At 37.3% G+C, this 12,203-nt stretch overlaps 1 protein-coding gene across 4 annotated transcripts in view; it reads right to left on the bottom strand.

Moving 5' to 3' along the window:
* Nucleotides 1-12,203, bottom strand: part of SORCS1 (sortilin related VPS10 domain containing receptor 1) — a 305,446-nt gene that overhangs the window by 114,449 nt on the left and 178,794 nt on the right. For all 4 annotated transcript variants that reach the window (XM_032988691.2, XM_042790410.1, XM_042790397.1 and 1 more), the window contains exon 4: nucleotides 2,339-2,497. In XM_032988691.2, coding sequence (XP_032844582.2) covers nucleotides 2,339-2,497 — 159 coding nt within the window. The remainder of the gene's footprint in view (nucleotides 1-2,338; nucleotides 2,498-12,203) is intronic.

Genomic DNA, 12,203 nt, shown 5'->3' with positions numbered 1-12,203 from the left:
AATTACCTAAGTACCTGCAGGACCTCTTAATTGCTCTGAGAAAATTCTGCCTTTGGATACACAAGCATGAAACCAATAGGAGTCATTTACACTTAGCCACAGGCTGAGCTCGACCCTTCATTTGAGTTACATTTAATACTTGTTGCCTGTTGTTTACTGTCTATGGATCTGGCCAAAGCTTGCTGAAGTCAGAATATATACCCATTAGGCTTTAAAGTAGAAACCAGGCCTGTGACTCATACCCATACAGAGTACTTCTAAAATTCTATTTTAGAGTTAATTGGTACAGATCTACAGACCTTGTGCTATATAATTTTTTTCTTACAACTATAGTATTGAATTACCAAAAGTTTTCCAATTTGCTGATCAATGCCATAACACAAAGTTTACCATACAGCTTGTAGCCTCTCACCCAAAACACCCCATACACACAACTCTGACATCAACCCCATGAATTCAGGTTAACACACAAAAGGGGCCTTCATTCCCATATCCAGATTGTTTTTTAGGATTCCACAGAAGAACAGTGGGAGTTCCCTATTGAATAGTGACAATATACTTGGTGGTAGCCATCTACCATAAATTAGATGTGCATTAGCTCTACAGACTCTAATTTAGAATTATTTCCTGAGCAGGCTGAATACCACAACAGCTGAAATTCATTTTCTACTATATCCTATTTTTATTTGACACATTTACCACTGAAAGTTTCATTGATCCTCATGTAATAAATTTCCTGTTACTAACACACAGTAACTTTAATTCCAATGGGTCCTAAAAGACAGCAGAGACCATATTCTGTACAGTTTCATATCAGTCCAGAGAATTCAACAGCCACAAGGGAAAGGAAACATTCTGACCTTGTCTAACTACATACTGAACACCCAGAAATAATTTAATCTGCATCTTTCTCTGAACATGTTATAACCACAGTACTGTCTACAAAATGCTGTGAAGGAGGTGAGTGGAAAATATTGCATGCAGTGTACTCTACAGGAAGAATTAGGCAGGCAAGATGTATTTCTCATAGTTGGGAAGGATATTACACCACAGTCCTGGAAGGATACTGGTTTTGAGTTTAAAGCACAAGACTGAACTTTTATTCTAAAAATTGCCATGGGATCATTTTGTGACCTTATCTACTTTTTAGCTTCCTTATGCCTTTATTTTCTCACGCTTACAGTAATAGTAACAAGGCTAATTTAGGCTAAATGAAAATTAGTTGTTTAACGTTTATAAAACGAATTCAAATACACAGATGGAAAACATTACAGAATTAAAACTTTTATGCCGATATTTACATTAATGTGTAACCTGAAAAATTCAGATAATACTTTGATTATTGATTCGGTTCAGATTCTCAGATTCATCATATGTAAAACAAAAAGAGATCATTAAGTTATGTTGTATAAAGGCATATATACTAGATGACAAGATATTTCACGCTTTTACCCTTGTTGGTAGCTCAGTAAATTCTTTTGGTCTTTTTCCAGTTTTATTCAAAAACATCAAAATATCAGGATGCAAAGTCTGCCACTTCTCAGTGCAGTTTGTTCCAGTAGCTAGTTACTTCACAGCTGAGTTTATCTGCCATTGACTTCTAGCCATTAATTCTTGCTAGAAGATTTTTGCTAGATCAAAATGTCCAATCATATGTTTTTTCTTCCCCCATGGAGATAGTTTCCCTTCAATCTGACTTTTGGTAAACCATACAGATTGACTGACTTGTGCGTATTGATGTGCCTGATTGTCAAAAAGTTCTAACAATAAGGTCTCTTACAATCAAGTCCCATTCTGTTGTCTCAAGTTGGGCAGCAAAAAACCAAGGCAAATCTCACAGCATATTTACTTGGTTGATGGATTACCTGTACTGAAGGAACTGGACTTCAGAGGAAATTGATTCACCACTACTTTTCTCTTAGAAAATCAAAGGCTACTTGAAAATATGCCAACCAGATAGGAACAAGGAATGTCTTACACTGTTTTTGGGACTAGTGCTAGTCTGAAGCAAGAGGATTGTTAAATAAGAGGACAAAATGCCTCATTAGCGGTTGTTATTCCTATTGTGAAGGATCCTAGCTGTCTTCTCTGTCCATTTCCTGACACATGATATTGCCAAAAGGACTGATGAGTAAATGCAATCTGCCAGGCTAGTTTCCAGGAACACAGTAGATGTCCATGTCCTTTACTTTTCCCTTTACATTGAGGCTTACTCAATATTTCTTGCTTGGAAATACCAGTTTTGTATTCCAAAGACTCTGCAGCAGTTACATAAAGAGATGGGGAACCTTACGTTCTTCCTAAGCAAACAAAGCAAAATGCTGCCAACAATTCTTACCTTTTGATCTTGGCTATATGCTAAAATCCAGTCTTCCTGCTTGGGGTGGAAGAGCAGACTGTGGATGTAGAAGTTCAGACGGTATTTTTGATAGGTGGCCCCTTCATCAGAACTGATTAATAAGCTGCTCTCAACTTCTGGATCAGTCAGCAGCATAATCTATATGGAAGGGAAAGATGAAAATACAGTGGTGAAGAGGAGTCAGACAGAGAAATAAGTAAGCAGCTATGAGCTTCAGATAAGCTTATTAAATATGTCTCTTTCAAAATGTTTCAATGTAATGTCAAAACCAAGCACAGCCAATCTTTCAGTAAGGAAAACAGTATATTTCAGCTACGTATATAAACACATAATATATAATCAAATAGGCAAAATTACTTTACCACTAGGTTAAAACTGACTTAAAGGAACTATGCTTAGGTTATCTGAAAAATCAAACCTGAAATCTGCAAACTTACTAAATTACCAGACAACCACAGTGGGCTGCTAGGCTCTTCATGAATGATCTGTTGGAGTGGCAGATGAAAAGTTAGTTTAAAAAAAAAAAGAAGACACACGCAGAGAATGATCTCTAATGGTGAGGTTTGTTAGATTCTGGCAGAATTTTCAGAGAAGGTGACAGTTTCATTGCCTGAAATGTTATAACCTGGCTGTCTGCAACAAGCAATCTTGCTTTGGCAGGAGAACGCATTTGATAACGTGCTGGGTTCTTTCCATCTCCAGCTTCTATGGTGCTGTGAATTATAGATTTGGTAGTGTATCAAAAATAATCTCCACATAGTAAAGTTGCTTTCTAGCTTTGTCCAAGAGTGTTAGTTCAGAAGTGACAGAAGATATATGGCTTGCAATTGTAGTAGCTACTTCTCTCCATTAACTGTGGTATTAATTGGTCTGCATTGCTGATGAATCAGAGAGAATAATGACATACTCCTCTCATATGTCTCTGCATAAGAGAATATATAGGTTTGAGCAGTAGAAAGAGATCATTCCAGTATTTCAGCAAGCAACAGAGTAATACCCCTAAGAAACAGGAAAGAGGCACCATGAATGACTAACATGAAAATTTCTGATGAATATTTGTCTGGGAAGGTATTAAAGCTTTGAATCATTAGCTTTTTTGCCTTTTTTGTTGTTGTTGTTTTTTTGTTTTGTTTTGTTTTGAAGTACTGGTGCTGCTGTTGCTTTGCAAATGGTAAACACCAATCTGTTCTTAGACAAGCCTCAAATAAAAGGATCCATACCTGGCATTTCTCAGAGCAAATTCCTATCTGGGTTTAGGCAATGCAAAAATCACACACTCCATTTCTTTCTCTTTCTTTTGTTTAGGCTGGCAGAGTTAGATATAACTTAACTCACTACCTATGAATTATAGGGCACCATAAGTCTTGATAGACAACAGATGCTAAAGAACTATTTGTATGTGAATATGTAGATACACATATAATCCATGTCCTTCACTATTGGGCAACTTACAGAGGTTGTTATCTATCTCTAGGAAACCCCTTGGTAGCGTAACAATTTGGCCCGTGACTTGGAATTTTGGGGTTCTTCAAAATCCCTGAACTTTAATATCCTGAGTGATCGTAGATCAGTTATGTTACCACACTGTATCTCTAACATAAAGTAGGGTAATGTTTCCACTGTAGTGTAAAAGTATAGTCTCCTTTTGTATCTCTGATTTACATTTGAAATCTGGTGAAAATTTGCATTATTAGAATTAAACATTCTTATTTTCATTTAACACTTTCAAATACCTCAAGCATATCATTGATGTGACTTCTAAACTGAAGATTGCATGGTAGAAGCTAAACAGAAAGCATTAATAATCAAAATATCGATATACAGATCACCTACTGTCACTAAGTAACCTAAACAGCTTCTGAAGCCAAAAATTAATTGTGATGTTTATCAGTCAGTTCTTTTTTCTTACCAGACTAAATTCTGAGACAATGTTCTTATGGTTAACATTTATCAATTCAGTACTATGATTCAGGTATTATGATTTTACTATTTTTATTACTTCCTTCTTGAGTGGATTTTGTTTATGTTGGTATTTGAAAATATCACAGCATAGCATTAATTTGGACTACAGCAACTAGAGCAGAAATAAGCACAAATCAATGGGCTTGATCAGAGCTCCCTGAAGTTAATAAGAGTCTTGTCATTGACTTCGGATTGTGCCTCTAAGGCAAGTTGTTAATCAAGATCCACACTAGTCTCACATATTTCCTTCCACCCGCACAAGGAACTAACCTGACCTCACCACTGTCACATCCAAGCACATCACTGCCTTAACACATTTTCTGTCAGGCCACTCCTCTGGAGTGTGAAAGTGCTCTTATCTCCATTTCTTAGAAAGGGTATTGAGGGACAAACTGTTGAGGCACTGAAGCACCTAATTGCTCATTCAATCAATAAAAGTTAAGTGCCTAAACAGACTTGTCGGCACTGCTGACTTTGGCTTTAATCTGCTAACTACTACCCTGGGCTATTACTACTGCATTTTCAGGTATCTACAGTCTCCAGAATCCTCTGCTGTTGCATAGTGATAACCAGCCATTCTGTACATATGAAGTGTTTCAGGACACAACAGTTTTTCTACATATGCCAGTAGCAACAGTGTCTTAGATGTGGCAGAGCTGTGCAGAACTGCTGCAGATTTATGCAAGGGCATACAGAGTCAGAGACAGGGGAAGGAGGTTATGGATGACTCTCTAGCCATTAGTCAGATTGTTAACTATGAGACCAACTTTCAGTGCTGGGACAGCATTGTCTCCTCCACTGTTGTACCCTGTATTGCCAATCACTTTGCACAGATGCCATAAACCAAAACAAGCTAGAGTTGACAAAGTAGTCACTACTCTCATCACAGTCAGAGTACCATTTTTCTTACAAGATAAGAAAAGCAAATTTAATTACAGCATATCTGCATGTAAATAATCAGTTAGAAGCCTAAAATATAGCATTTATTGGATAATTAGCAGCAATTCATACCTGTATGAAAAATCTGTCAGAAAGAGAGAGGAAATGCTGTGTGTATCTACATGAGCCTTTCAGATCAGATCAGAAGTGTGTTTCTGAAATTAATCCCCCAAGTTCTGGGGGGAAATCTCTATAGCAAATCCTTACATGCTATGTTCTGACTCATGCCACAGTGATGTCAGAACACAGGAACTGAACTCCCTTTCAAGGAAATGAAACCAGAATATACATTTTAGGAACGCATCTAATGTGTTCCAACCACTTGGACAATTAGCTCAGAGTATCAGGTTAGCACTACTCTAAAGTCAGATCCTCTACCTCCAAAATGTCCATATTGCAGACAGATGTAATATCAACAACCATTTAATTCTACATACCCACCTCCATTGAGTTGCACTACATGCTAATGTAGTTGCAGTCATATTAGCTTAGTTTTATGGCCTAAGTTGCCTGAAGCATAAATGAGAAAGGAGGGAAAGTACAATTAATTTTAATGTTTTTGTTCTTGCAGCATATGAAATACAGAGTAAATACATTTTAGAATTTTCTTTGAAATAAATGAAGCCAATTTCTGCTTTGAAGTAGTCTATTACTCATTGACTTGATGTAGTTGCTTATACAGAAAATAAAAGCAAACACAGACATGTTGAACAGGAAAAGCATGGAAAATAAGACCAGAATCACTTTGTTACTGATACTAGGTTTAGAAGTCATAAACTTTAATATCTAAGAATATTTAAGATAAGACACTAGAAAGAAACTATTTTTATAATTTCCAACTTCACTGTAGAACGCATGCTGGATTTCCTTAAATGTGAGCTCCTCAAAGGAGAGATCTTCTTGCTATGTTTCTACAGTGCTGAATACAACATATTACTGCTTTCCCAGCTAACACTGGTTTCTGGACAAGTATATTCTGGATATCACTGAGGAATCAACATGATTTTTTCACATGAAAAACACAACTTAAATCTATCCAGGTTCTTAGAGCCTGTAGGAAAAGACAACCTAGCTGATAAAGTCTAACAGGCTTTTTGAGGCGATCCCTTGCCAAAGGATCTGAAATTGTCATGGGATAAAAGGCCTTCCCACAGATTAATTTATGGTTAGAAGATCAGAATCAAATGTTAGGAAAAAAACTTTCAGTTTACACAATGGAGAGAAGTGTTCATTTGGAACTTCCACAATGCTTTGTGCTATTCAATTTACTCACTGATGATTTGGAAAGAAGGAAGGAAAGACAGGTGACAAAGTTTTGATGGCAGTAAGATATTCAGAATGATGAAAACAAAAGCCAGCTATGAAGATCTGCAAAGGGATTTGGCAATACTGAGTACCTGAGTAGTTAAATTATAGGTGAAATTCAGTGATGATGTATGAAAAAAGAAAATGCAGATGGAGAAAAGCAATCCCAGCATAACAGACAGAACAATAAGTTCTGAGTAGATAATTCATTTTAGGAAAGGAGTCTGAGGGTTTCAGTGAAGAGATCTGTGAGAATAGAAGCTCAGTCCTCATATCCTATCAAAACCCTTCAATTACAGTAGTAGGAGTTATTAGGAAATAATTAAACAGCATAACAAATAATGCTATTAGGCCATTGTAAAATGTTCCCACAACTTTAACACTGGGTGCTATTCTCATCCTCCATCTTACAAAAAAAAAAGGAAAAAAAAAAAACAAACCAAAAAAAGCCAAACAAACAAACAAAAAACCCCACTATAGTAGAAAACACAGAATAGTTATAAGGGTAATCGAAGAAAACTATGAAACATTTTTCAAACACACAACAAATAATTGAGCTATTCAGCTATTCAGCTTCCAAGAGAGATAGATGAGAGACAATTTGACCAAAGTCTACAAAACTATGAATGGCTTGTAAATGCTTAAAGAATTATTCACTCTGTCATAACACAAAACTCATGAGCAACAGATGAAATTATCGAGATTGAGATACGAAACACAGGTGAGGCCATGACAAGGGAAGAGCTACAGACAGCATCTATCTGGACTCCTGTAAGGCATTTGACATTGTCCCTCACAACATCCTTCTATCTAAATTGGAGATAGGGATTTGATGGGTGGACTATTCAGCGCATGAGAAATTGGTTGGATGATCACATCAAGGGGGCAGTGGTCAACAGCTCAAAGTCTAGATGGAGATTGGTGACAAGTGGTGTCCCTCAAGGGTCCGTATTGGGACCAGTAGTTTTTAATATCGTCATCAGTCACACAGACAGTGGGATCAATTGCACTCTCAGCAAGTTTGCAGACAACATGAAGCCAAGTAGTGCAGTTGACACACCTGAGGGATGGGATGCCATTCAGAATGACCTAGCCAACCTTGAGAAGTGGGCCCCTGTGAATCTCATGAGGTTCAACAAGGTCAAGTGCAAAGTCTTGCACCTGGGTTGGGGCAACCCCCAGTATCAATACAGCCTGGGGGACAGAGAGCTTGAGAACAGCCCTGCAGAGAAAGACTTGGAGGTACCAATGGATGAAAAGCTGCACATGAGCTGGCAATGTGCACTCGCAGCCCAGAAAGCCAACTATATCCTGGGCTGCATCAAAATGAAGTGTGGCTAGCAGGTCAAGAGAGGAGATTCTGCCCCTCTGCTCTGGTGAGACCCCACCTGGAGTACTGTGTCCAGCCCTGGAAACCTCAGCACAGGAAAGACATGGATGTGTTAGAGCAGGTCCAGAGAAGGGCCACAAAAATGATCAGAGGGATGGTACACCTCTCTTACGGGGACAGGCTGACAGAGTTGGGGTTGTTCAGCCTGGAGAAGAGAAGGCTCTGGGAATACCTTATTGCAACCTTTCAGTACTTAAAGGGGGCTTATACAGAAGATGGGGACAAGCTTTTAGTAGGGCCTGTTGTGGTAGGACGTGGGGTAATGGCTTAAACTAAAAGAGGGTAGATTTAGACCAGTTATAAGGAAGAAATTTTTTATGAGGGTGGTGAAACACTGGAACAGGTTGACTAGAGGTGGTAGATGCCCCATCCTTGGAAACATTTGAGGTCAGGTTGGACAGAGCTCTAAACAACGTGATCTAGTTGAAGATACCCCAGCTTATTGCAGGGGATTTGGACTAGATGACCTTTAAAGGTCCCTTCCAACCCAAACCATTCTATGATTGTATGATTTTTTTCTTGTAGATGACAAAAGTTTATATGAATAGCAAAAATGAACAGATAATATTCCTGGAGAAAAAATAAATCCATCAACTCAAAAATATCACTGTTGGCTCTGGAATATGAACAACAGATGGCTGAATTCTAGGAAAATATATGGCAAAACATCATTATATACTTGCCCTGATCTGACACTTCCCTCTCAACACAGAGTGGAATTGGTTAAGATTCAGTCTGATTTAGCATGGTTGTTCTTACATACATCTCTGGAGACTGAATGAAAATGATAAACGATAACAACATTATCAGCTCGGGTGGGCTGATAGCAACTTCTTATGTGAAGAATTGGGCCCATCATTTTTATCTTGACAATTTTTAAACTACATCTGATTCCACCATTACAAAATAAAGCTAGTAACACAGGTGTAAAAAAAGAGACATACATATCTGCCTCTCACTTCCAGCAAAAGCCCTTAGTAAAGGGAGACCAACTTTAGAGTGCCTCTGGTCTGGTTTATTGTTGTCTTATGTTAAACAAAAATGAAGAGTGAGAATAAGCCAAGACCCTACTTCTCTGCAGCAAAAGTAATTGCTCTCTGTTCAGATCAGTGCTCAGCAAGGATCAGAATCTGCTTACTCACACCAGGCATAGCAAGCACACGCTGTACTTCCTGAGCTTCAGACGGATTGGGTTTTTTCTCTGTAAAAAAGTCAATAAAGTCGACAAAGGCTTTTGCAAGCAAATGCAAAGCATCCATTAATCATCCACCCCCTGAAAAGGGAGAAACTTGATTTGCTTTTCCTAGAAGTGACAAATGAACATAAAACATAATTTATAGATCTTAAACAGTCCACACTTCTTTCACCTCTTTTTTGGTACTAACTCTGCTGATGGAGGATTGCCTTTGACAATTATGTGGATTTTGCTATCCTTATAAAGAAACCCAGGAATGCTTCACAAAAGAATTCTGATTTTGCTTCTACAGGTGGAATTGTGATCTTTATACAACTTCCCTGAATGCTAGATTCAGTGGCTTAGCCAAAACAAGTCCAGAACTGCCTCAATCATTTATTTTAGCCCCTCATATCTCTACTTGGACTAACTTTCCTCTAACATTTTGTGGGAAAGAGTATTGTATAGTGAAATAGAACAGTACGAAAAAAATACAAATACATTTCACAGATTCACATGTTCTTTCATTCACTGGTGACGTATCAACAGATCTGAGTTATATCACCTGACCAGAAATAGTCATGAAATGCCAATCGCGTCAAATCTACTGGAAGAACCTTCCTCATCTATTACATGGTTCATGCATAGACTCAACACTGGTGACCCACATGGAACAAGTAAGACTTATAACAGGAAAACGTAAGAGTGAAGTACAGCAAAAGAGTAAATCAGCAAGGAAGAACAGAAATGTCCTACTCTTAACAAAAGCAGGGCATTCCCTATTTAAATTCTCTAAACCATTTTTCCAGCTTCTCTGCATGCTAGTTACATAATTTTAGAGGGTTGTGGGATTTGGGTTTTTTTACATTCTAAGTGGTTGCAAGAGCATTAGTGCTATGGAGTCCCAGCATAATGAAATGTTATTTATGCCACTTTACATATCACTTCTGAATTTGGATTACCATTTACAAGGTACAAAGATTGTGTAAAGAGAGATCCTGGTTCTCCAGACTCAGCAATTCGCACATGCATTTCAAAGCAATGTGCACTGCTTTTAACTAATCAAACTAGCTCATTACTTAAGCTTTTTCAAAACCTAGAATAAGAAATAAAATTAAACAAGCCAAAGAAAGGAACTGCTTTGGACATGGCATTCTGAAATAAATGCAACACTACTGTAAAGCAAATTAGACCAACTCTTTTTACAGGACTGAGTTGCTGAAAGCAGTAAGTTGCTGCAAGAGCAAATAAATTAGGGACAAAACTACCAAAAAAAAAACATAACTCAAGCATTTATTTGGATATTAATACAGAAAGAAGAGACTGAAGTTTTTTCAAAGTTTAACAAGCTTTAGTCATGGGCTAACATCAACTGCTGTAGAACCGTGCTCATGAGTAATGCCGCAAAAATTTGGCCCAAGTCTCTGCTTCAAATAAACTGGCTAGCAGCATTAGCACCTAAATGAAAACATGAAATGAGCTAGAGCTGAGTTTTGAAGTTGACTCTAACGCTGCCTAAAAGACAATGTTAGATGCTGAGCAATTTCATTAAGACAACTTTAAAATAATACACAAGGCACTGTGAAGTGTTTTAATGCCCAAAGTTATTGTTAACTCAGAAAGTGCAGTAAGTTTGTAGTGAAAGAAAAGACTTCAATGATATAATTATACTTTCAACACTAAAGAAAAAAAAAAATGTGCCTAAAATGATGACCTGGTTTGGAATGGTCTCAGAAATAAGTAGAAATAACCATTTTAATACAAGGAAAAGGTCTGTGGAAAAGTTATTTTGCAACTATAACTCAATGACTTAAGAATAAAAAGGTTCTTATTCATACAAAGATGCATAACCTAAAGACATTAAACCAGTCTGAACTTTGCTGATATGAAGGGTAACATACTCTAATTTTTCCCAAAATAAAACTATACTCATGATTACTAGACAGTGTAATTCAGATTCAGGCTCAATCCAGATCGGAACAGCATCATTTGACCTAAGAGCTCACAGGAGGACCATAACTGGTAGGATAGTACCATCTTTCTCAAATCTTGTCTGTTTAAAGGTAAAGAGAAATGATGTGGTGAAAGGTTCAGATAGTGAATTCATCTTGTTTGCACACATGAAAGATTTAGTGCTTACTGAGCGATAAGACAATCTCTTGTCAGCAGAATATTAGATGGCAAAGGACTATCTTTTAAGAGAGAAAAATTATCACCTGCCAATATTTTTGAAAGCTGGGATTGTACAGTCATCTTAATAGAAGAATTGTTGAGAATTTCACTTGGCATCTTGATGAATGTGGTTTGAAATAAAAAGCGGGGTAGTGGCTGAAAAAAGGAATCCATTTACTTGTTCTGTATTAGTGAATAAGTTCATTATAGGCCAAAAGTGACCACAAAAGAAGGCAGCCAATGAAAGTTCTATTTTTTATTATCTGTGGGAATCATTTGGGGTTGTTTTACCAGATTGAAAATGTGAATGTATGGATCAAGAACAACTTACAAAAATAAAAGAAACACTGTATAACTCCTGCTTATCCAAGCTTTATACAGGGTCATAAACAGCCACTTCCAAAAATCTGATAATTGCCTCTTCAGCTATACAGAACAGTAACACTATTTAGTGAAAATCCAAAACAATCTCAAATGGAAGAGGATAAAATTTGGAAGAAAATTTTACCTGAGAAATACGTCTGCCTCCCTGTTTTACCAGAAAATAGCATGCATCTGCATGTGGAAGTTATCACAAGAGATGTCAGTAGCTCTTCTGTACAGCTTGCTGTATAAAGGTTTTAGAATACTAAAAGTATGAGATTTTACTAATTTTTACAGCATATGCTTATAAGTGGCTAAGCAAAGAGCATTGAAAAGCCACTGAAACCCACCACACACTATATGCTAATCAGAAAAAGACAAATAAACAAGAAAAGACATTTAATCTGTTTTTAAAGAATATTCTTCTATGCACTGAATGGAAAGCACCACCAGCTGTCTTAGCAAACACACGATTTAAAATTACATTTCTAGAAACTTGAGCAGTTCTGCTACCCTATGCACTGAATAAGACCACTGAT

Source organism: Tyto alba, unplaced genomic scaffold (assembly GCF_018691265.1).
Source record: "Tyto alba isolate M040663 unplaced genomic scaffold, T.alba_DEE_v4.0 Super-Scaffold_1, whole genome shotgun sequence".
NCBI lineage: Eukaryota > Metazoa > Chordata > Aves > Strigiformes > Tytonidae > Tyto > Tyto alba.
Note: the sequence above shows the minus strand (reverse complement) of the source record. Positions and strands in the feature narration are given on the sequence as shown.